The 25,262-nt window shown below is 37.4% G+C and overlaps 5 protein-coding genes across 26 annotated transcripts in view; 1 reads left to right on the forward strand and 4 right to left on the reverse strand.

The window, feature by feature from the left end:
* Positions 1-3,717: 3,717 nt before the first annotated feature.
* Positions 3,718-11,843, reverse strand: LOC105689253 (synaptic vesicle glycoprotein 2B-like). 7 transcript variants are annotated; one of them, XR_007279210.1, is made up of 13 exons: positions 10,178-11,228; positions 9,204-9,528; positions 8,372-8,519; positions 8,120-8,300; positions 7,701-8,022; positions 7,451-7,609; positions 7,271-7,359; positions 7,022-7,186; positions 6,817-6,936; positions 6,533-6,753; positions 6,279-6,441; positions 5,946-6,193; positions 3,718-5,709 (listed from the first exon to the last, which is right to left on the reverse strand). XR_007279210.1 is itself a non-coding variant. In XM_048657793.1 (13 exons), the coding sequence occupies exons 3-13, from the start codon at positions 9,510-9,512 to the stop codon at positions 6,013-6,015; spliced, it is 2,058 nt and encodes a 685-aa protein (XP_048513750.1). In that variant the 5' UTR covers positions 9,513-9,528; positions 10,178-10,211; positions 10,759-11,228; the 3' UTR covers positions 3,718-6,012. The 7 variants fall into 7 exon arrangements, 6 of the variants coding, with proteins under 6 accessions (XP_048513750.1, XP_012261576.1, XP_012261573.1 ...); XM_048657793.1 differs by having other exon boundaries at positions 3,718-6,193; positions 10,178-10,211; positions 10,759-11,228; XM_012406153.3 differs by having other exon boundaries at positions 3,718-6,193; positions 10,178-10,211; positions 10,363-11,228.
* Positions 11,844-13,060: 1,217 nt separating this feature from the next.
* Positions 13,061-14,705, reverse strand: LOC105689201 (E3 ubiquitin-protein ligase RNF113A). Its single transcript, XM_012406051.3, has 6 exons — positions 14,458-14,705; positions 14,242-14,315; positions 13,960-14,163; positions 13,660-13,876; positions 13,392-13,584; positions 13,061-13,316 (listed from the first exon to the last, which is right to left on the reverse strand). The coding sequence occupies exons 1-6, from the start codon at positions 14,603-14,605 to the stop codon at positions 13,136-13,138; spliced, it is 1,017 nt and encodes a 338-aa protein (XP_012261474.2). The 5' UTR covers positions 14,606-14,705; the 3' UTR covers positions 13,061-13,135.
* On the forward strand, positions 14,612-17,095 carry LOC105689200 (origin recognition complex subunit 4). Its single transcript, XM_012406050.3, has 6 exons — positions 14,612-14,753; positions 14,889-15,127; positions 15,215-15,541; positions 15,614-16,111; positions 16,183-16,335; positions 16,410-17,095. Exons 2-6 carry the CDS (start codon positions 14,912-14,914, stop codon positions 16,572-16,574), a joined length of 1,359 nt encoding a protein of 452 aa, XP_012261473.1. The 5' UTR covers positions 14,612-14,753; positions 14,889-14,911; the 3' UTR covers positions 16,575-17,095.
* Positions 16,885-19,598, reverse strand: LOC105689197 (putative ammonium transporter 2). Of its 5 annotated transcripts, XM_012406047.4 has the most exons (11): positions 19,230-19,598; positions 18,874-19,159; positions 18,662-18,819; positions 18,481-18,592; positions 18,217-18,422; positions 18,010-18,141; positions 17,851-17,946; positions 17,683-17,771; positions 17,526-17,615; positions 17,376-17,463; positions 16,885-17,313 (listed from the first exon to the last, which is right to left on the reverse strand). In XM_012406047.4, exons 1-11 carry the CDS (start codon positions 19,396-19,398, stop codon positions 17,117-17,119), a joined length of 1,623 nt encoding a protein of 540 aa, XP_012261470.2. In that variant the 5' UTR covers positions 19,399-19,598; the 3' UTR covers positions 16,885-17,116. The 5 variants fall into 5 exon arrangements, with proteins under 5 accessions (XP_012261470.2, XP_048513755.1, XP_048513754.1 ...); XM_048657798.1 differs by having other exon boundaries at positions 17,851-18,156; XM_048657797.1 differs by having other exon boundaries at positions 18,010-18,156; positions 18,481-18,819.
* A 138-nt stretch (positions 19,599-19,736) lies between these two features.
* The window catches only part of LOC105689241 (potassium voltage-gated channel subfamily H member 2), a 49,063-nt gene continuing 43,537 nt past the window's right edge, over positions 19,737-25,262 (reverse strand). For 11 of the 12 annotated variants that reach the window (XM_048657777.1, XM_048657776.1, XM_048657772.1 and 8 more), the window contains 5 exons: positions 24,908-25,048; positions 24,496-24,832; positions 24,285-24,362; positions 23,019-23,261; positions 19,737-22,907 (listed from right to left, as the gene is read on the reverse strand). In XM_048657777.1, coding sequence (XP_048513734.1) covers positions 22,559-22,907; positions 23,019-23,261; positions 24,285-24,362; positions 24,496-24,832; positions 24,908-25,048 — 1,148 coding nt within the window. In that variant the 3' untranslated portion in view covers positions 19,737-22,558. The remainder of the gene's footprint in view (positions 22,908-23,018; positions 23,262-24,284; positions 24,363-24,495; positions 24,833-24,907; positions 25,049-25,262) is intronic. The other variant, XM_048657773.1, reaches the window with a different exon arrangement.

Genomic DNA, 25,262 nt, shown 5'->3' on the forward strand with positions numbered 1-25,262 from the left:
AAGGACGCCAGTTAGCAACGACATAGCTCCTGTATAATTCAGTTTTATTGTTGAAATATTTTGTGTTGGACGCCGAATTATTGCATCAAAGTGCTTCGAAAACTGTTATCGTTACATGAGAAGAAGCAGGGAGCAGTTAACGACCACTGAGTGAGTAGAAAAGCGAATTTTTCTAAAGGGGTATCGGGTCGGCCACGCCGTGCGGACCCCGAATGGGTCAGATAAAGAATTTGCGTCGTAGGTCATAATATAGTACAGCAGATTCGTTTTTTCTTCGGAAATAATAGCTTTTTTCATTGTTGGCACCTATTCTTGCTCGTTTCATGGTAATATCGAGTATTCCAGAAGCATAAAATTCGGGATAAAATAAATTTTTCGTAGTTGTTGATCGGTTGCTAGGTCGGTTGTTGGGGGAGGCGAGTTCCAAGAACGCGCGACCCGTATTTGTTTGAAAGTCTAGAGACGCGAAGGACGCCAGTTAGCAACGACATAGCTCCTGTATAATCCAGTTTTATTGTTGAAATATTTTGTGTTGGACGCGGAATTATTACACCAAAATGCTTCGAAAACTGTTATCGTTACATTAGAAGAAGCAGGGAGCAGTTAACGACCACTGAGTGAGTAGAAAAGCGAATTTTTCTAAAGGGGTATCGGGTCGGCCACGCCGTGCGGACCCCCAATGGGTCAGAAAAAGAATTTGCGTCGTAGGTCATAATATAGTACAGCAGATTCGTATTTTCTTCGAAAGTGATAGCTCTTTCGATTGTTGAAATGTATTTTTGCTCGTTTCATGGGAATATCGAGACATGAAAAAGCATAAAATTCGGGATAAAATAAATTTTTCGTACTTGTTGATCGGTTGCTAGGTCGGTTGTTAGGGGAGTAGAGACGTAGGAAGAACGCGCGATCCGCATTTGTTTGCAAGTCCGGTAACGAGAAGAACTCGGTTAGCAAGGCGTCTGTTTCCTTGCATTGTATTGTTAAAATTTTGTGCTATTATTACCGAGTAATAAGAAATTGTTGAGTCAAATCTACGATGTCGAGGTGTGTTAAGCGCAGATCGAGTTCGACCGCAATTTCATGTACTGTACTAATAAATTTATTTATTTTCCAGCTAACAGTGGTCAAGCTGCAAATAGGTGGGCTGCTGTGGATGAATTTTTGCGGTACAATCCTGGAGAAGTGGATCCTACGCTCCAGTGTGTTTCTCAAAGTGGTGAGTGGCGTCAGTTATTTTTTCATAATTGACTGCATTGCATCTGCCAGTAGCTGTGATATATGTTTGACCGAGAACCAATTTAAGAACGGTTGAGACAGTACGTTGACTTATCTAATGATATTTCTGAAAATTTGCAGATTCTGTGCGGTGCGGTGAAATGTGAGCAGACTCGAGTGGTGCGTTATAATTTACAAAGACACGAGTGGTGCAGTGTAATGTGCAAAGACTCAAACAGTGAGGACATTTACATGAACAGTGAGGCAGCAGGCATGCAGAGGATGGGTCTCCAGTATGCAGTGAATCCAGAAGAAGAAATTCAACTTCGGCAGAGTTGGCAAGTCGCATGCTTTAAATTTGCTGTCTAACTTTCCTCAATCTTTTCTATCGCGTGGCATGGCGGTACCAATGTTTATTTTTGTGTAACCTGTTGCATAACTTAGATTGCCTATTCAAGTTCTTAATTGGATTCATTAATTTGCTTGTTCTTCATTCAACATATTTGAGTAATTGCTTTCATTTGACTAAAACAAGAGTTAACGTAGTCGACATGTCATCTTGAGACATACAGCCTAATTTTGCAAAAGATTATAAGATATTCAGATACTACATTCATGTTTTTACAATCAACTCAAAGCTTGCAAACTTTGGATAGGATGTACTAACCCGTTCCTTCCCTACAGTAAAACTCATCAGAGTAAGTCCTGACCACGTTGTATGATTGATCGAATAAGTGTGTTGGTGAGAATGTGTATCGAAATTAAATATGGGTGAATAGGTAGGAAAGGGTAGACCGGGTGTTGTGTGTGAGTCAAGCGATTTGTGTGCTTTTAATTTATAAAAACCCCGAGTTGAGACTGGGGAGTTGGGAACGTCAGGCTCAACTTTGGGGTTCGATTAGATCCGTCCGTTTTATTGGGGGGTAAATAGGCGTAATGGTAGGCAGGACTCGTGCTCGGATAGGCAGGTAGTTTGTAAGCGCGTGCGCTCATTCGTTCCACAGCGTCTCACAATGGCAACTATTTGGCATGAATTATTTTTATTTACACCACTCATTGTTCCCAAAATCACACATTTTCCAATAGCTTTTCTATATCCAGTCTTAGGATCTATAAAACTTGCTCATTGTCAGTTAATTGATTCTCAGATTCTTGCTTAGAATAGTCGAGTCACTTATGCTTGAATAACTTATTGTAAATGTTAGATTCAAAACAAAAAATGTAGAGCCAAGCGATTGTGGGACTGGGCAACATGCTCTCTCTTGTCTCGGTGCTGACGTGGAGCACCGAGTCGAGGAGGGATGCTGCGCCTGAAGCCATCATCTGGAAGAGGATCGCCGACCGTCATGCCACCAATTCTCTATGCTTTTACTCATTTCTTTTCTTTTACCTTGTCTCTATCATTACATTGTTACATGAATCTTTCTTATTGTTTTATGCACGTGTTTGAGTAGTTGAGAGTCTCGCAGCTGGTTTGTGTGTGCTTAGAGCTCAGACTCAAACTTTACATTCTGTATTATCACTTACTCACATCACATTGCTGAATGTTTCAGGTCTTCTAGTGAGAGGATTTAGCCTACCGGAGATCTTCGATTAGAAAATGGTAGGCTCACATGGATATCTTAGACTAATCTGAATTGCTGTGTGTTGCAGGTCTCCAAGTGAGCGGGGTCTTTGTCGGTGAAGTCCTCGGATAAGACAAATTTTTCCTTTTCAATTTTCTCTGTACTAATCTGATCTGCTTTATGTTTCAGGCCAGCGGAGTTAGCGAGGTGTTTCCTTGAAACATCCTCGAGCGGGCCAAGGGAGTAACGCTGAGCAGTGTTTCTGTTGTATAATCATGCCAAAATGTTTCAGATATGCAACATCACGGTGCATTGGATTACTTGCTCATTGATTTTCTCTGACAACAATTACGAGATAACACAAATGGCAGACTTGTTATAGAGCCGATGATAAACTAATGCTCTGGAATACAATAACTGCAAGTAGGTTTAAAATTGACACTTTAGTGTTTTTTAAAATCTAAAGAATTCGACAGAAACTCGACATCTTAATTATAACTATGTGGTGCGTCACATATCGTAATGCGTTCTAGATCTCAGAATAGCTTCGATGATTTAGGGTGTGACAAACGCTGTCGTAGAATAGGATCGAGCTTAGGAGCTAATAGATACCACTTCTGATAATTCTGATAGAGAACTTGAACATCAAAGTTGGGATGATTCGGTTCGCCATGTGGCTATCTGAAAGTATTTCTCATGTAGTTCGTTATGAATAATGCCAATACGCCGCTGCGCCAGAATAACTCTCCAATAGTTACTCCCGAGGTTCCTCCTTTCATTTATTCAAATCTAGAATACGAATTTCCGCGTTTTTAAAGTAGCGAGCATCCTTTCTGGAATTTAGTCACTTCTTTGAACGAATGTCCAGCATTAATCAGTTGGGCGCAAATGGTGCTGCCTAAGCGTTCACTGAATAATTTGAAAATTCTGCCAGAAATACGAGTTCATTAAATATTTTTATTATTCTCTTAAATCTAAAATTTCCTTACATGTTCAGTTACAGGTTTACTATACTGAAGTTGAGATCAAATATAAATAGAATACATTATAATATTGCCTAAGAGAATTTGAAGATAATTCTTTTTTTTTTCGTTTTGTCTTTGATATTAACATTATCATCGCAACATATTACGTGAAGGGGATCAGCGTATCGCTTTCTACCGAACATGTCACAAAGTATTACAGTCTAAAGAGTACGATTTACAGACAAGCCAACAACATTCCTCCACTATTTCCTAAACGGTATTACGTACAACTCTGAGTAAAAAAAATCTAGTTTACTTTGTAGACAGCCTCTTGAATCTGCATTAAAAACTTCATTATATTGACTTTTTGTTACGACGGTAACGCCGGAATTATAAAATATAACGTATCGAGATAATCCTGATATCATTCCAACGTTAAGAGGAAATTGTTATTTTTTTTTTTTTTGTTTCGTTCACACGTATCTTCATTACTTTTTCAAAATCTGATCATTCGGATGTGAAACTTGATATCTCATCACCACCGTCACATCACATGATGTACGGCAGAAAGTATTAGGAACTAATTGTAAGTAAAGCTGATAGCTCCTGCAATATAATATAAAAATTTCAAGTTCGGTGTTTCCCATTAGCACAGTATAAACTGTTATCTAAATTTCTCTCTGATGACTATAGATTGTATAAAGTGTTCCGCTATTAACGCTATGTGGCTTATTACTGAATTACTAAAAACTTGGCAATGAACTTGGCCCGTAGCTATGGCATTACCTAATTGCGTTCTTGAGACAATTGAATAAAGTACTAGCAGGCGTTTCAAACAGCGTTATTATCATTATAATTCACGAGTGATATGTGTCGCAAGTGACCGTACCAATTTACTTAACATTTCTACATAACATAGTTATTACGTACTTTGAATCAGCCATGTGTAGCAACTCAATAATGTTAATTTAATTAAACTTCTACGTACTAAAACAGTCTCTAGGTGCTACACTGCACGACTTTCATAACGAAATCATCTTCAACAAGTTAAATTTTTTCACGCGATTATCCACAAGATATTGTTGTTTTATTAGTTGACTATCCCTTCCTCTTATTTTTTTTGTCTTTTTTTCTTTTTACTACAAAAGTTCATTAATTATAAAACTCGATCTTTTCCGTCCTAATTATAATAATATATAATTAAAATTAAAAGTATTAATATTGCCCCGCACCACCTTTCTTTTTCCACTGACCAGCCTTGCAGAAATTAGAGTCAACGATTCATTGTAACTAGCCTAAACTTTTAAAACATGTACGGACATATCCACACATTAAATTCATAGAGATACTTATGCTAGTTATTATTAATTGATAAGCTGAGGAGCTAAAGTCATTGCTCTCGTAAATATGATATGTCAAATAAAATAATATCTACAAATAACTAAGATTCATTGTGTTATATAAACGTTACATGATGATACAATTAGCTAGTGCAAGTGCGCAACAGCCTACAACAGAATTTTATTTCATGCACAAAGTTTTTTTTTATCTGTTTTTTATTTAGTATTGTGTCTACGGTTTGATATGATTTGACACACTGCGCAGTGATTCTGACATCTAAGTAGTAACAATCGGTCCTATCATATTGCATTAGAATCGGGATATGTTTTCATATGAAATATTTCACTAACCGGAGTGAGAGGATTACTATCTTTAATTCCTAGAATGAAAATTGAATCGGTCACCTCAACCGTGCATTAATAATTAGTTTGGCTAACATGACAAAATCCGAGAACTTTTGCATCGTCTGTTATAACTTGTCGACAACCTACGGAGGAATCGATTTCATTTCTGAGGAATTCATTGGTCAAACAAAGAGATAATTGATTATTTTTTTTTTTCTTTTATAACAACTTCGAAAGCGCGAGCTTGTAGTTTTGTGTTCACAAGTTTGTTCTTTTTTTCTGAAATTCAAGTGAAGGGTAATTAGCGATTGTCGAACATCCTTAATTATTTTTCCTATTGAATCGACATAAGCGTCTTATTTTAAGAATCTAAAAAATGGACAACTATGGAGTTTGCAGTTATGAATTTGTCCCTGTTTGTTATTTTGTTTCATTACAAAGAGTAAGCAAATTGACGAGACTTTTAGTTGTTTGATGAGATCCTGGAGAATGAACAAGTCTTTTACTTTATGTACCTGTTTCAAGGTCCAAAAGATGATCGCTTCAGGTACCGATCCCAGCTAATTTTTTACCGGGAGAAGTCTATAAAAATACAGTATGGGTGTGCGGAAGCTTGAAAGTTGCGACACTACCGATAAACAATGCCGTAGCCGTGAGCAATGCTGGCGCAGTTACAGATGGTCCGATTAGAGTCTGATAAGTTGCTGTTCCTATCAAGCCGGATAATCGAATGCCAGCTGTCATAAACCCAAAACCAGTGCAGCTGTGAACATAAACGATTCAAGTGTTTCGTCTAGTTGCAATTGGTCGTAACGTATCGTTTTTAAATTTCTCAAAATTCAACTCACCGTAAATGCGTTGGGAAGCTCTCGACTGTAGCTAAAGTTAGTGAAGTCCAGGCAACGGCGAACACACCTATAAAACCTCCTTCGAAACCCAAGACTGCCGTACTATTTTCGCGCACTAATATCAAACCCAGCGCAGCCATAGATGATAGAAATAAGGATATTCCTGTAACAGGGGAATGAAATCGCGCCTCAGAAATTGTAGAACAATAGTCGTTGAAATAATCGAGTCCATCCGAAAATGTAAAAAAACTAACCAATCATTTTTGGTCTTTGCACCACGGTGAGGGCAAGACCAGCCATGGCAGCTGCCGGAACAAATGCTAACTGCGCAACGAGGTGACCGTGAAGTGCCTCTTCAATGTAGATATTATAGTCCAGATCAAGAGTTGGACAAGGTCCACTGAGACTGAGCTCTGTATTATTTTCAAGTTTACACCTGATGAAGACCTGCGCCGACAGATCTGTGTCCACAAATCTAATTTCGACAGAAGTTCATGATTACAATAACATTAGAACGTTCGAATCAAATCATACTAACTTTGAGTCAACGATTACACTGTCCGTGAAATGGGTCTTGCTTGATTTTATGCTACTGAATTCCACAGCTTGAAATGTACAGTTGTCAAAGTCGACGTGGCTAAAAATCATCTTGGTAAATCTGAAATTAAAAGTTAATGTGTGAAATAATATGCAGCAGCTACTCGTTAACCCCACAATAAATGCGAATAGGAATACAAACTCACTTGCAGTTGATAAATTTAGAATCTTTGTACTGGTGATTTTCCAGTGATCCATTGAATACTTGACCATCGTATATCTCGTCAGAGAAACGTACTACTTGATTATTATATTCCGTTGCCTTCAGGAGTTTCAAATACTCTGGACACCAGGCCATCAGACCATAGAGACTGTAAAAAAATTAATTAATCATAAATAAACAGATTCCAATGATTGAACGGATTCTTGAAATATCTTCAAAATAAACAGCATACCCAAATGCAGCAGCGACCCAAATTATCAGAAGTACAATTGTGATGCGCAAGTGCGGAGGTGAAAAAAGCTGCAGAAAAGAATTCCAGAACTGGAAAAAAAAACTAGAAATTAATAAACCAAATCAGCAATGTTGTAGTAGCAACTCCTAATTTAAATCTATACAATATTATGTTACACACCATTTCAATCGAGTACATTATATCAGCCAAAACACTGGCATGCGTTGCTGGCGACGGTGGCGCCAAGCCCCGGGGTCGTTTGCTGGGAAGTTCCAATTCTGATAATTGATACTGTGCACCCGTACCACCCTTGCGAGAGCTGTTTTTTTTATATATTCTCTGCCGCAATTGAAATTGACATACATCAGCTCAAATTATATCTGATTCGACAAAGGAAATTATACAAAACAATAATTTACTGGAAACTCACTTGATACACCATCATTGCTTCGACGTCTCTGCCAGCCTCAACGAGGTATCGAGGACTCTCTGGTAGAAATACAAGACCAACAGTAGCACTGAGAGCTGGGAGGCTACAAAGTAGCAGAAAACGATGCCAGGCGCTGAAGTGTTCCTTATTCTCAAGAACTACCATTTCCCCAGTTGACGGTACGACAGCCCAAGCCAAAAGTGCCGCATAAACGCCGCCCAAAGCTCCAGCTCCGACCAAAGCTCCTGTCCAACGGCCTCTACTAGATCTTGGACAACATTCCGCTAGATAAGCGAAAGCCAGGGGTAGTGATCCACCGACGCTGTATTAAAATCATGAAGATTTAAGAATCGAGAAGCTATACAATGGATTATTATTGTCACATCTGACATTCCTTAGGATTTGTGTACATGACTCACCCAATTGCAGAGCAGAATCTGGCAGTCATAAAGGTGCCATAGGTCGGCATAAAAGTCGCAACACCGCTAAACAAAGCATGTACCGCCATAGCAGACAAAAGAGCTCTTCGTCTTCCCAATCTGTCTCCAAGACCACCCCAACACAACCCCCCGAGAGCAAGACCAACCAGTGTTATATTACCTGGAAATCATAATTCTGACTAGAACCAGGCTTATGCTGAGTGAGAATATAAGGTTATCGCAATCTATTACCTAGCCATCCTTTCTCATTGTCTTCTATGCATAACTCGACCTCAGCACTGGGCAAAATGTAAGGTACAACAAAGAATTCCACAGTATCCGCAGCAAGACTTAGCCCAGCACAAAACGCTGCGAGAGCTTGAAAAGACCCAACGCCAGCCTGCAAAATAAAAACGAGACAAATTGAGTGCATTAACAATGATATTAGAATGCTGAAGTTTATTCAGGGGTTGACACACACCCCTTTCAACATAACCTATCAATTAATTTAATAATAGTGAACGAATATATTTACTGGCAAGTCTTTCAAATAGTTTGGAATTTCACGAGACTCGCATTTTAATGTAGTAAGTGAATTATCCAAGGGTTCTTCCATGACTAATAAAATGAGAAGGGTTAAATTTATAAATAGATAATTCAAGAGAAAAATATTCGGAGACAAAGGCCCCCTGCAACGGAACGGGCCTTCGGTATGCACTGCGGTAAAACGCACGAATGCATCGTCGGAACCCACACCCAAGTGCAGCTGTTGGATATGGCTCGGTTAGAAAACTCGTTATAAAAAATAATATTCATACTCCACAATCCCGGTAAACCGTTACAACGATTTCCACAGAGAAAGTAACGACCGAATACCATTAGCATTGCCCTAGCGTATAAAGCGTCTAAAAAAACCCGCGAAACTATCCTATTTGCTATTTTAAATCATCGGCTAAAATCGAACCCGCGAAATCCACTCGATTCGCGGAGCCGAGTCGCCTGCGACGCGTCAATAATTTGAAGTAATCAATTTCCAGGCGTAGGTGTGAATTTTTATTATTCAATATCTCATTGTTCCTCCTACCTGTTGGATGGCATCTTCGTGAAATTGTGCGAGAAGTGTAGCGTCGGCTGTAGAATCAATTAAATCATGTTCTGCAGGATCAGCTGATGCGGGTGTCACGCCTGCAGCGGCTGCCCCGGTTCCTTGGGAAGACATTTCTTCGGTATATAATCCTGTTCTAAATGTAACCGAACGTTGACCACTCGGAATTATATTCGACTGTACAGATCCCACGGAACCCACTGATCCCTGGATTGACCCCACGGCGGATCCCGAACCTCCACCGCCTCCCGCTAACCACAATAAACTCTCCTCCTCGGACGAGGGCATTACTGCCACAAATCATCTGCAACCATCATTTACTATTAAATAATAAATTAGTCATACGAACTGAATAAGTAATTCACTTTTGAACTCATAATACATTCAATTCTTATAAAGTTCAAGTTTACCAACGCTAACGCGACGTGACCCAACAACAAAAAATAATCTCTAATTTATTAGTCCGTATTTTAAAAAGAACAGAGTACCCGCGCACAATTGATTAAATTGACGAGGTTGAATTTACAGTATAATTTGGTATTTGCATAATATTCAAATCCCGAGATGGACAATCATTCAATTTCTTATACTTGTAAGAATTTTATCTACATTATTTTATGCACTTCCATTCAAAGAAAAAAAATGCCCAATTCTACTCTACATAAGTCAAATAAAACTCGACTGCAAATTAATAATGATGCTAATGATAATGATAATAATAACAATAACAACAACAACCATAATAATAATAAGGTCAGATCTCACCTATGCAACGTGATTTTACATTCTAATACAAGTTGAAAGACGAGTGGATTGATAGAAAGAAAGAAAAAAAAAACCGGTGGCATAGAATATTGATATACCTAATAAGAATTAATAATTATCGCAACTTCGAATATCATCTCAATTTCTTTGCGAGACAAAAAAAGAAAGAAAAAATTATTTATTCTTACCTGGTTAAAATCTTTGCGCATAAAAGCTCAGTATCTAGAGAAAATGACAATATATAGCCGATGCAAGAAAAAAATTAAATAAAAAAGGGCGAAAAAGACCAAATGCACACACTTACAAAATGAGAATATTTAACAAAAATATAGAGCACTGATTATTTCATAATTATATTCAGATTAAGGTGTACCATTTTGATATTGATTTCGGCTACATAATTTCCACTATAATATCATCACTGTATTGTAATATTTCAATGCCCCTCGCGATGAGAATTCAGTGAATTTTTACGTAAACGTTATAAAGGAGACTAAAATACTAACAAAATATCTGGCCGTAAAAGTCGATATCTTTGTTTGCCTAATTCGATGGAGTTTAATAATAGAACGCGCGTGAAAAAAAAAATTTACTAATAATGTATAAGTACGAAGTCTGAAAAAATTCTTCTAGCTGGTATACCAGCTGTACCATGTATTTGATCACCAGACGAAAGAATTAGACGAATTTATTATTATTATTATCATTGTTATTATATCGACAAGTTTATTTTATCTTCGAAGTCCAGGTAAACCACATTAGAATATACCTTCAGCTGAGGAAAAAAAATTATCGGTGGTTTTATAGGGATTTTGATAAATAATTCCGCACAGAAAGCGTTTGAACTTTAAACACATTCGATATTTCGTATCCCGTCAACACTTGTAACACTGTACAGATCGCAAGCTGTTGAAAGAAAAAGATTTTTTTTTCTTCTTGATATACGATTAATAATTATTATTTAGTTATATAATTTATCTAAGTTCGTTGGATTTTTTTTTCGTTTGAAGGAGGCTTATGCGATATTAAATATGTTTAAATTTTTGATAAGTTTATTTCCTCAATGCCGTAAGTAAAGTAATTTAAAAATATTATAGTGTATTTGCGTGGCATTTTCGTTGAACCATAGGTACAACATCGCGTATATTATCGATTAAACCCACTGTACTAACACCGAGAAAACATTCGTTCCATCTCTTGTAAAGTTTGAACAAGGAATGCTCCTCTTTTGCAACAGCAACAGCAGCAGCGGCAGTAGCAGCAGGAAGCGCGCGCTACCGAAATCGATAATTTAAGTTATCAGCTACCACAAATACCGAACAGAGTTTTATTATCAGCAGAGTTTTCCATTGCCCGTTTCCGAGCTACTGGTCCTGAACTTACGAGAAATTAAACGAGACTTTAACGAGGCCGAGAATTCCATAAAAAGAATATCAGGTCATCGGGGAGAAATCATTTGAAAATTTTATAGTGTGGATACGGAATTGACTCTGATTACGTTCTATTGATAATTAAATGGTATAAATATCGCCGCAAACTCACGTATAAAATATCCGCCGGTCATTGCAGTGGAGGGTGCTCGGTACTTGAGCTCAAAATGAAGCTGATTCTGTCACATCGTATTTGTTAAATTGACGATGAGGGATACCGTGGTAATTGCCAATAGTAGCGGTGGCCGACTAGCCAGAGAGCTACGAGAGATAAGGAATTATTTTAATAAAATATATATTACGAAAGAATGATTTTTTAAATCTTATTTCTCAACGGCGGTAAACTTATATAAGTATACAATAACTTTCTGTATTTTCGTTCTTGTAAATGCCACCGTCTTTTCTTTGTGTAGATACATAAGTATTTACAAGCCTGCTTCTTCTGGCTGGTAAAAACAGTATCAGAATGAGTCATATATCACATTAATATCAGTTTACAATCAGCATGAGATAAATCTAAATTTACAAACTTAGACTCCACTCACATCTCTGATAGTGATGAACAAATTATCAATGATAAGAATGCCTATGACGGTCGTCCGTTATCGGATATATTCTTTCACAGTAAAAATTCTTCGAATGAATCTATTAATGATTTTATTATTTCATTTTGAAAAGAATTTAAAATGAAGAATTTGATTTGAATCTGTCGTTTACGCCGTTTGAATCTCCAGTTGAACAATCCTTTGTTACATTAACAATCGCCGGCGAATTTTTTATCTCACCAGAAACGGGGGCTTTAACATCAAAAGGTCGAATTACTCAATTACACTTGAAACTGCACTGCAATTTACGTTTAACTGCACGTGTACACGAGTATACGACGCATACTATGAGCTGCTCCAATAAATGCGCAATTTTTTTTATGGTTCCCTTCGCGAAAATTTTTACATGCGATACGGTTCAATTAATCACTGTACGAAATAATTTTACGCAAAAGAAATCAGCTGGGCGATGTGATTGATAATCGTTGATTATTTCTTACTACAAATTCGTCGGATTAAATATCAGAAAGATATGCTTCCTATTGCACGTGGTATAAATGACTAAGTACAGGAGTTCCAGCGAAACTTTCACCATGCAGTAATGCAGTCTCCCACCATATGCAACATTTGTATCGTTAATACGTTAATAAATGTGGGGAGTCACCATGTAGTTGAATATCGGACCATAACACCATCTGTTAAACAATGTAGGTGTAACACTGTTCAATAGCTGAAGTTGGACAACGGGCTCATAGTTAACAGGGTAGGCTTGTGCGCGATAATTGCACGCGTGTCAGACGTGTGTGGGTATGAAATACAATTAGTTCAAAGTCTCTCTCTGTCTAGTCTGGTACTGACAGTGAGCTGCTCTCCGTGCTAACAGAGGGCAAATGTGTTTAGTTAATTAGCGTATGTAGATAATTTGATAGACAGGCGCATTGCCGCGTAATTACAATAATTGTAGCTGTTGGAATATTTTGAAAGAAAAGAACAATTGTTTCTGTTACAATTGTTCAATTCTAACACCATCGGTAATTTTTATAAGAACTAAAATTATTGGAATCGACTACGCGCGTCGTAATAAATCGCGTTCTCATTTTGACAAAAGATCCTTTTATTTGTTCAAGATGTATAATTAATTAATTACCCAGAATTAAAATATTACACTGCGTTAGTCGGACTCGCTATCTTCTGCTATCTTCTCCGCTGCCTCAAGGTCTTCCATTTTTGCTCTAGCTATTATTTCTTTCGCTGGGTTAAACATACCGTTTGTTTGAACGTTACAGATGAAGCATCTTGTACTCTTCTTGTATTGCTCAAGAGCGCATTTTTCACAAAAGTAATGTTTACATCTGTAAAGCACATTTCAAAAAGCTCTGTTATTCGTAATAGTATTCGTATGGTTTCAATTAGAGAAAATGACTCACTTTGTGACAACAGGATCGACGAATCTGTCTCTACAAATAAAACATTTGAATGGTAGGTCATCTCCGTCGCTATCTATCTCATATTTCTTGTCATCTTCATCTCCGCTGTTGTCGTATTCTCCACTAGCTGATTCCCGCTCCAACTGCCATCCGAGCTTATAATCGGATCGGTCATGTAGAAACTTACAGCTGTCTGCAAAAAGATGTATGCTTACTTAGAATCTCGTATATTTCTACCAAGAATAACAATTCAGTCTCACAAGCTCACCTCCAAAGCCACAAAATCCAGTTTCTTTGTAGTCTTTACAAATATCTGGCTGATAATCCCATCTCACAGTTGCTCGGAGATTAGCTGGAGCTCTGATAGGTCCCTTCCGAACCATACCACTGGATGCGTTTCCAGCAGCGGTATCCTTTTTCTTGTAGTACTGTGCATAGTTATTCATCCCTCGATATACTTTGTCATCTTCTTTACCTTCAAGTTCCTACAAATGACTATGAATTAAATAACGGTTTAAGGCCACCTCTGGTTCCAGTTTTTATGAGAAAATACATCTTATTTTGTCACCTCATTAATTCTTTGGGCTTTTTCAAAGAGGGCCTGGGCATCTCGGTCAACTTCTGTTTCGGTTTCAAGAATTGCAGTAGCTCCCTGATCGCTAGGCCCTGCAGGCATTACCTCTCTTTTACTCTTGTAAGAAACAGTAACACTGTCTTCTTCGGAATCATTATTGTCGTCCCCTACTACTAATCGCTGCTTTTTGGAGCTTGTCTGTAATAGAAAAGTCGAGTGTAAAACAATATAACAGAGAAAGATGTACTACGGATAAAGTCAGCAAAAATTACATACAGTTTGCCTCATGGGGTTTTGCAAATCGCTTTTTTTTTCCTTTTTGAATACCATAGTCTCGTCCTCACTGCTGTCTGAAAAAAGGATTATTTAGTTGTGAATTATTGGAAGGCAGAGACACGCACCTAGCCTCCAAAACACAGCATTCGGTAAATATCGCGCATAGAGATATTGTCACCAAGACAAAACTAACTGATTATCACCAAATTAACTCACGGTTGTCTTCTTCATTTTCCTTGCGTTTTCTAGCCGCGTTGTTACGGATCTTTCTTTTCTTAAATATAAACGTACAATTCGGCTTCTCCGGATTTTCGGCGTTGGCCATATTTTTATTTGTGTACATCACGTGATCCTTGATTGACATTTTGGTTTTCGTTGTCAATTTTTAACCAAGGAATCGGCTGTTCGTTTGTAAACAATTCTAGTGCAGTGTATTAAACGGTTGTAGAAAATTCAATCAGTGTCTGACAAATAATACTGTCAGAAACAACATTAGTGTGTATATTACGCTGGTAAGTAAATTACAGCTAATTAAAAAAACATATTTTGACAAGAATAGATGCTTAAGAATGAACGAAAAGGTTATGCTCAAAATGCTGCAGTGAGAAATTCTTTCATCTTTTGATAATTGTACTGAAACATTTCAGATATAATTCAACAAATCTTCAACATGAGTAAAAAAAAGAATATGGCTATAGATTTTCACGATAATATGATTTTGCTCACGAGGAAATACCTCAAACGAAAGATTATGTGTCCTGAAACGAAGTTCAGACACCACGTCAAAGAAAGACTACACATCTTAGATCTGTTGAAGAGAACTGTCGAAACTGGAGAAAGTAATTCAGCTTTACTTATCGGCCCGAGGGGCTGTGGAAAGACCACGGTGAGATCAAAAAGATCTGTCTAATTTATATCTGTATGGAATTTCCTTTCTCCAGAGCTGCTCTAAACTTTAAGTACTTATTTACAGCTGGTCAACAGTGTGTTGAAGGAGTTAGCTTCGTTAAAATCATTTAAAGATGATGCTTTGGTAGTTAATCTTCATGGATTAGTTCACACAGATGATCGTATGGCACTGAAAGATGCTACACGTCAAATGCAGTTAGAAAATGCAGTTGGTGATAAAGTTTTTGGGACATTTGCAGAAAACCTAAGTTTCTTGTTAGAATGCCTGAAATCTGGGGATAAGAAATGGTCCAAGCCTGTGATATTTATTCTTGATGAGTTTGATTTATTTTGTGCACATCACAATCAAACATTGCTATACAATCTATTTGACGTTGCGCAGTCTGCGCAGGTAAGATATTGGAGCAAAATTCTTTTCTGAATTTATGATCAATCTTGAATTTAATTTGATGCTTTTCTATAGGCTCCAATATGCGTCTTGGGGCTCACCTGTAGGCTAGATGTTATTGAGCTGCTAGAAAAGAGGGTCAAGTCAAGATTCTCACATAGGCAGATATTTCTTTTTCCCGGTGATACTTCCGGCTCAGAACAACCGACTTCTGCATTTGACGATCGCTTAAAGCTCTTTCAACATCTATTAAGTTTACCAGATGACGAAAACGTCAATGAGACAGATCAGCAGTACGATGACTGTAAAATAAATCCCCAATTTGGAGCTATGTGGAACGAGTACATAAAGAGTTTGACAGAAAATGCGACAATGGTTAATTTACTCAAAAGAATGTACCACATTGACGTAAGTGAAAGAAATTTCAGGAATTTCTTGGCTGTCGTTGTATCTTCACTATCAGAGAAACACCAGAAATTAGAAGTAAATGACTTTGTTGAAGCAAATAAATTCTTCTCACAAGATGATAAGGTACTAATGCTCCAGGGATTATCCGTCCTTGAGTTATGCTTGGTAAGGTTACATCGATTTTTATCCATAAATATGAGCTTGATACGACTTCGAGATTATCCAATTGCCCACAGATAATTGCCATGAAACACCAGACGGAAATATACGACGGAGAACCATTAAATTTCGAAATGGTTTTAAATCGATACGTTAAATTTGCCAACCAGAATTCATCCGTCCAAACTGTTCAACGGCCTGTGATAATGAAGGCTTTTGAACACGTGAAAGTGAGTAATAATAATAAATGTTTCTGAGATCTAGAAACTGTTATTTTTGTCTCTTTCAAAATTTATATTCACAGAATTTGGAACTCCTCGCGCCAGTCGGAGGGCCGAATACACGAGTAGAGAAAGAGTATCAGCTCTATAAATTTTTATTAACACCTCATCAAGTTGCTGAGGCTGTTAAAAATTATCCAGGTCTTCCTACCGAAGTTGCGCAATGGGCTATTAGTAGTTTACAATAGAAAAAAGGAAAACAAATAGTGCCAGTTAGGTTTGAGGTGAATAGTTTTCGGGTCCGGCTGCTCGTTTCTGTTCTGAATTAATAGAAGGCAGTAGGTGTTTGAAGTGCAGCTTTTGCAGCTACTCAATTCTTCATTCTTTGGATCTCTAACGTTAATATCTCTCTGACAATAGTTTTTTGTCCATGCAGTATTCCTAGGGGTTTAGGGAGCTAATCCTGAAAAAAATAGCCCAAGTAGTTTCTAGTTGGACTTTGCACGTCGTAGGTATTCACCAATTTTAAATAGTTAATATTCATCAGAAGACCTTGAATCGAAAGGAAGGTGATTTATTTAGGTATTCATTTTTTTGAACAAGTCAATATTGATTCGTCAATAATTATATCGCGTGCGTTTCCATTTTACTTATAATTGATTGAGTTATTTATTACCGATATTTGTCTGGAACGTGTGGATTGCATTACTTGTAAGACGTGTTTGTATTTCTATTTATACATTTCTAATAAATTTATATTTGAAATCGAGGTGCCTAGGAATTTCCCTCTTCAATTTATCCATCCTAGTTTTTGGTCTTTGCTCTTTAATGGAGGATTTGCTAAACCGTCGTTTATAGCAAAAATACGTCTGTTTATCAACCCTGATGATTTTCCCTGTTTCGACTGATTATAATTTCTGCCCATCATCTTCATGAGCTTTTTTGCTTTTTTTTCACGCTTGTATGTATCCAAGTAATCTTCATGCCCTGTCAAAAGTAGATTCGGTAATAGCATAATTCCGGAATGAGGAATATTAACTTTGAAATACCTGGATTGATTCCCACCCGCGTTACATCTTCAAGTTGATTGTACTTTGGAAAAGGACGGAGAGTAGACATTGCTCTGCTCACACCGATCTGCCGGAAAGATCGATAGCATGCAGGATAGAAAAATGAATCGTTCTTTGTTAGACTCTTACCTGTACGTGTCTGATTCGGTGTTCGACCAAATCTGCTCCAAGCAGCTCTTCGAACATATCCATTCTTATTGGGATTAATTTATTGACAATCTAGAAGGTATTGTGATTAGCAAGCACTCCAATTTAGGATTAATGAGTGATTTTTAATAATCCTTACCCACAACAGAATTATGGAAGTTAAAAAACTCCAACTACCTAGGCACAATCCAGATAGACATTGAACGCCAAATAAGTACCAGCCTCCACCTAAGTAAACCAGAAATAACGATTGTCCTCTAAAAGGTTTCGATCTCATTGTCAGTTAGATATGCAAAAGCCAAATTACCTTTGAACAATCCCGTTCTTCCGTTGGTTGTATTCAGTGGTAGTGGATTCCCGGCAAAAAGACCAACAGCCAAAACCCCCCAAACCCCAGCAGCTCCTGATAAAAAATTCGAATGATTTTGTATGGAAATCGAGTAAAAATCATTTGTTCTTCTCATACCATGGACAGAAGATGCTCCTACTGGATCATCTATCCCAAGTCTATCCAATGCAGGCATTGTTAAACACGCTATCAATCCCCCAACCGCTCCAACTACTAGCGCTTCCCATGCTTGATAGAGAAAACAGCCCCCTACACGAAAAATTGCTATAAAGCAATTCAAATATCTGATTTTTTCTTTGGTATTCTATCAGTTTATTTTTTCACCTGTAACAGCAACCAAAGCGCCAAGAATCCCGTTAATCTGGCTCAGAATATCGATTCCCTTAGGGTTAATTAGGCTGAAAATCAGGCCCACTAATCCACCACCCATGCTTCCCATCATTGTTGAAACTGCAGCCCTTGCAGCATATTTCCAACGCTCTCCGCTCACACCATAGGTGCTTCCACTATTGAACGCAAGCCAACCCCACCTGAAAAATTGGTGATGATTATTACTTCCCTCATAAAAATTAGAATACCTCTCCTCACCACAAAACAAACATTCCCATGACCGCGTTAACGGGACATCCAAGAGGTAAAGGGTCCGTGCCTCTGTCATATCGACCTAATCTTGGGCCTAGCATCATAGCTCCGGCTAATGCTGAGTAGCGTTGAAAGTTGGTGATTAGGATTCTTTGCATTTGATCTGAAGATGATATTCCAAACTCACCAGATACTCCTCCGATCAAATGAACAGGTCCCGATCCAGCTATGTCGACAACCCCCATGCGTTTTAAAAATCCATGATCACCCCATACCCAACCGGCAGGAATGCAATAGACAACGGTATTCAGAAGCGAGAATAGACAGTAGGCTTTGAAATTGCATCTGGAATATACTTCTGTTTAGTTCATTTCCAACTTAGTAATTTCATGAGATTACCGTTCAGCCATGGCACCGCTGACTATGGTTGTGGCAGTGGTTGCAAAACTGAGTTGAAACAAGAAAGCTGCACAAGTTGATCCCATTAGTTCATCGTCGATGCTAGGGTCTATGAGGTATCCACCAACCCCGACGAAAGGATTACCGGGTTCTTCTCTGCCAAAACTCATTCCAAAACCGAACAACCAGTACGTTAATCCCCCCAGGACAATGTCCACGACATTTTTCATCATTATATTTACCTCGTTTTTCAATGAGACACAGCCAGACTCCAGCATACCGAAACCTAGAATATCAGAGTTTTATAGTTTGAGTATGGAGAACTATGATCATTCGTTAATGTCGGATCTTCTTACCCGTTTGCATAGTGAATATTATAAAGGACGAGGTGACCAGCCATATCGTATCTTCTTGATTGAGATTATAAATGGAACTGACGTATCTAAGATCATCAATAGTATCGTTGCCATTCATCGATAGATTTTCTCTGAATTCTGTTAAAAGCGATTTATTTAACTCTTCCATTTTTTCATGTCAGAGAAAAAGTCAGTTCACCTCACTCATATCTTCATTACACTGTACGTAGAAATTCAGGACGATAAGGTCTCCTTCGATTCGGTCACATACCATCATCAAAGAGACTTTCTTCGATCAAAACAATTTAAATATTAACGATTTACTCGCATGTGCTTTATTTGAAGCCTTGATTAGAATCAACCTTTCTGAACCCAAATCGTAGAAAACAACTTTAAGTATGTTCTTCGATAAAACAATGATAAAAAAAATGATGGAACCGATTATTCCATATAATTTGAACGAAAGGGGGAAAAAGTATCGGGTATAATTACATAGTCAACGTCAGATTAATATGACATACGTGCAAATATTTTTTTTTTACGTAATTTTTCTTTACGTAAAAAGAAGCAACAATTTATTATAGTCAATTGACCCTCCCCACATTATCCGACCCCATATGAATAAACTATATCTATTTAATAGTAATAATAATAATATATTTATATAAATTATTAAATCATCATGTGATTCGCCGCTCGTATAATAATGATATTTATTTATAATAAGTCGTTATACTATAATTATAATTAATCAATATTTAACACTATAGGTACGCTAAAATACTGAGCAAAAATTAATGAACGTATATAATAATATTAACAGTAATAATATTGATAATAATTACAATCACAATAATAATAATAACAATATTAATAATAGGTAATAATAAAAACAATAATCATTCAAGTGTGTGACGTGTCGTTAGATGTAATTTTGTCAAAATTTGTCATTTTCTTCGGGTTTTTTTTGTACATAATAGTATATTAATTATACTCTCTTCTTGACATGCCGCATGTATATTACTCTATTAATCACCTATTAGGTAGGAGATAAATTACTCGCGTATATTACGTGTTATCTAGTTTACAGCTGATAATTATCATTGGAGGTAGAAATCGAATTCAATAATTAATTGATTATAATTAATACAGGTGTGAAAAACCATAGCAAAGGAATATTATACACAGGATATAATAATAAGATTTTTCAATCTTTCAAGTGTTCCGATCGCGCGTTATATTATTAGGTAATAGTAATACGTTTCATATAACTTGCAAAATTGTGTAGGTATATATATATATATATATATATATATATATTTATATATATATGTATATGTTATTCTATTAGGTATATTAGGATATAAATTATTATTGCATGATATTTATATATTATATTATATATATAGATATATATTTATTTATAATATAATATAATATGTAAGTTCGTGAATTTTTCCTTTCGGTTTTGTATTTTTTTTTCTTTTTTTGCCTTGCAAATACCTAATTATTCGCAATGGAGGTGTATTTAGCAAATTTTTTTTTATATAAAATGACGTAACTCATTGCGTAACAATTTTTTCTAATCCGTTTTATTTATCATTTTTGTTGCTGTTTTTTCTTTTTTCTTTTCGTCTTTTTTTTTTTCAAATGTTCCTGAAGAATTCATCTCTAGTAATAATTATTATCTAATAGGTATACCTAGGCATACTTTGTTGTATTTCGAATAATATTGATAATGATAACGAACATAATCATAATTGTCATATACTGCATGTAGAGAGAGGTATATGTGTTTTCAATATTTATTCTCAAATATTTATTTCTTTACTCATTTTGTTATATAATTTTTATCTGATTTTCACTTTTGTATTCACTCATATGCGGTTTAGATTTTTATATTGTTATATCAATTTCCATTTCCACTATTGTTGTTGTTCTTATTATTAGTATCATTATCATTATCATTATCGTCAATAATCATTTTTTTTTCCGGCTTCGAAAAATTTTGAATAACTGCAGCTGCGTGTAATTAGATTTTAGCTATCCAAACTGAAAAATTGTGTAATAATAGCAATTATTATACCTACGTACCCGACAGTAGAATATTTTTTTTTTTTTAATTTTTTTCCTTCCAATTTGTTCCGTTTCTCTTTTTGTTTTTTCATTTTTTAATTTGGGTTTGTGTTATTTGTTCACTGTTCTTTTATATCATCTTGTATGTTTAGGTATGCCTATAATATTACGTTACGTTACGTTATGTACTTTGGTGAGATTTGGTCGTATGGTTATAATTAATGTAATAAACATATCGCAAAATCGCGTAGCTAGAATTTGCTTTTTTTCGTTTTTTTTTTAAATTTTTTATTGTTTGTCTTAGCGATAGCATTGGATTGATTTTCATAAATACACGGCTAGTAATAGCTTATAAATACGCTAGCCAGCAGCTCAATTGCAGACGTGAATTTCATTAGAAGATTTAGAAATTTCAATGACGCCTATTTTTTCAGAACATTACTATAACGTAAAACAACGAGAATAGGAAAAAAAGAAAGCAAGTTGGGTAGAAATGATTGAATTGAATAAATTCAAATACAGCAACGACGTAAAATTAATAATTAAAATCTGATAATTGAAAGATACGGCGGATAATTGCGATATGATTTTTATTGCGTTAAAGTGGCATATTAATATTAATATTATTATTATTATTATCGTTATTATTTTTATTATTATATGTATGTATGTATAGTATTATAGAAAAATGGCCATTTTAAAATGGCGAACCCCGTATTTTCACAGAACGTTTTTACTGCAGGGCAGTTTGATCGCTCTTATATATAAATATACTATGTATATTATTACGTATATATTATATATAATTGGTTCAAACTTTTTATAATCCCGTATATAAGAGTCGTTATTAAATTTTATAATTACTTATCTTCAGCGACGAAATAACGAATCAAAAGTTAAAAGGACAGAAAGAAAAGTTAATTAAAAATAATAAGTAAATCTATAATTGCCTCCGCAGCCTATATATCATCGATATAAGCAGCTAGACCTTGCAGACATTAATATACTTGATAATTAAAAAATGAATGAAATAATATTATCAACAAATCAAAGTATAGTCAAAATTTGATGCACAAAACGATGCGCGCGGCTTCACGGCGTTCAAGCCATAGTCTATATTAATAATTGTTTTATCAACACTATTTCCGCATATCTAAAACTCGGGCGTAATTAATTGATACGAGTATTTATTCGCGAGCACGTTTTCAGCTATTTTTAAATTTATTAAACTCGACGATCCGGTGCATAAACCCTTAACTTCCGTGATCCTGATCAAGCTCGTCGAGGGATTCGAGCCTCGCTATAGGCGCTTCGTTAATTGCGAATTCCCAAGACATGTCATCGCTAGTTTGTCGAGACGATTCAGGCCTTGGAATTGTTGCGTGGACAACCTCAGCCACCGATCTTTGTTGCTGCGAAGCCTGCAAGGCCGAGGCACCGCTCTGATCACTGGGATGCAAGACGGAACTTTGATGATCCTTACGACTCTCACTACTCCGAGGACGCGGCACTCCAACCTGATGAGCGGATCTATCGCTAACGGAAATCGCACAACTCCAGGGATCCTCCGATTCAGCCTCCGCAGACCTCTTGTTGAAAGAGCTGAAAATTTCGGGAGCACACGGTCAGCACGCGAATCTGGGAAATCGACCCACGGATCTGATTGCACCCCGCTATCAATTTTCCTCCGCTCATCGCTGCTACGAAACTTACCCCGCGCGGAATTCACCCCTCCTAAACGCTGCTGGTTGGCTGTGCCAGGCGGAGGGTTGATGATGCGTTTGTTGGACGGCTGTGTTTGGAACGGCAAGATCAACGGGTTGACTCTGAGATCTGGTGGGTCCAGGTCGCCCGTTGAGAGCCGTTTGCAAGGCGGATGCTAACGCGGAACTGTCAGAGGTCACCGTTAAGCGTGAGGTGCCCGAAGAAGTAAATGTTGGTTCTCGCGTCGGTGGCCTGCGGGATCGGAAATGTCGAATGAAAAAAAATTAGCGGAAAACTTCTGGAGTCTGTCAACTTATCGCGTACCACAGGTTATTGCTTTTTAGCGATAATACACGTGTGAATATGTGCTTTATTGGCGGGAAAATGCGTGGGCGATATTTATCATGTTTTCCATGATTTGATTTGATTTTTTTTTTTCACTCATTCGAAAGGGAACTATAAAATAACAAGCGCCTAGCTGTTACTATCGCATATCGAAAGTTTGATACCGGAACCGGGGCCACATTCAAATTGTTGTTGCAGACTTATGTCAGATAATTAAATTTCTGGTTAGCTCTTCCGATTGCCGAGAAGCAAATTGGTGAAAAATCTTGATTTTTTGAATATCTAAAATTCCGATAGTCACCGCAGAGAAGAAATAAATAAATAATCATGGAAGGACGGGAATCTCAGAAAAGTAATCTCAGAGAAACCCACAGTAGTCAGTCGGGATCGCGAAAGAAAAGCTTAACCGAAAATAAAAAATCCTCGAGGAAAAGCGAGCGAAAAAATAACCACGTTCGTCAGGTAGTTATTCGGGAATTACAAGCCGAAGTTCAGGCTCAAAAATTGGTAGAGATTTTTCTGAAGGATTTTTTTTCAGAAATTAGGACTGCCGAGCTCCTCGAACGCGATGACGAGACGGGCGTCACGGCGCCTGACACGGGCGTCGTTGCAGTTTTCGGTAGAGAATAGATGCGAAAAGAAGGTTCCCGCGATCCCGAACCGCGTTTTCAAGCCCCTCCAACTTTTGCGTCACGTAAAATTTCTCCAAGTCGTCGCGCGCTATTTAAAACCGCGGGTCAAAAACGTCCGTCAGGAGAAGTGCGGCGGGTCATAAATTTTCAAAACTTCGGTCCACCCGATCTTGTACTTTTACGTTTATACCTATGATGTCTGCACAGAACGTTATCGACGAATTATAACAAGCAGCTACGCATGATTTTGGGTTTTATTGTGTGTTTAAATAACGATGATTATAACCCTCTACGTCACCTCCTAAACTTATCCAACTTTTCCAAAACAAAAGACGCCGAGATCAGGTGCAACTGATCCAGAGATTTCGATAGGAAGCTGCGGTACATTGAACAAAACAGAAACATGTAAAACTCCTGTAAGAACAAACAACGAGAGTAACAATTCTTTCCTCGAAACAATATAAATCAATCTCCTTCAAAAGTCATCACGAACTTTCTTCGATGCGTACCTAAACAAACTGTGCGACGTGCTGGGTTGAATTTTCCCATGTCCGTTTCCGTAGCTAGTCGAAGGCGGCATGGTCGGCGGTTGAGGTTCGCTAGCTGACCTTTGAACGAGGGCCGGCGCCCTTACCGAGGGTTTACCGGGCGCGGCTGACGTGGTACCCGGTATCATTTCGATGCTAGAACTTTCCCTAGAGGAATTAAGCGTCTGTTGAAGTAACGTGAGGATCAATCGAACGTCTCCAGCCATCGAGTGCTCGAGCGATGTGACTTGGCGAGTCAGTTGATCTATCCTTGCGTTTATTTCATCCAGTGGTCGGCCCGGGCCGCTCTGGAATTCACCTGAAAAATTAAAGGGGACGCGTTATCGAAAGCTCTTCGATTCTCGTCCGCGTATGTCGGGCGTATAAAGAATACCGTGAGAATGCGGATGTTGCGGAGGCGAGGGTGTTGTGTAATGGCTCGAAGTTGTCGATGCCGGATGTGCAGCGGCGTGACTCAGGCAGCTTTCGCCTGCAGCCGAACTTCGCCGCGCCGGTCTAGTCAGGGGGGTCGTAACTGAAGGACAGATAAATTTTCCAGTAAAGTAACTAGTTCGCGAATAACGTGTTTCCGAATTTCACAGCCCTTCTCCCTTTCTAAATAGGAACGTGTATATGTATAGAGGGAGTAGGGAATATTTACAAAGTATGGGGAATATTTCTCTGATACCGCGTGATCTTTCGGTCAATCGAGCAATCAATCAATCAATCAAACAATCGGTCAATCAATC

Source organism: Athalia rosae, chromosome 7 (assembly GCF_917208135.1).
Source record: "Athalia rosae chromosome 7, iyAthRosa1.1, whole genome shotgun sequence".
Lineage (NCBI taxonomy): Eukaryota > Metazoa > Arthropoda > Insecta > Hymenoptera > Athaliidae > Athalia > Athalia rosae.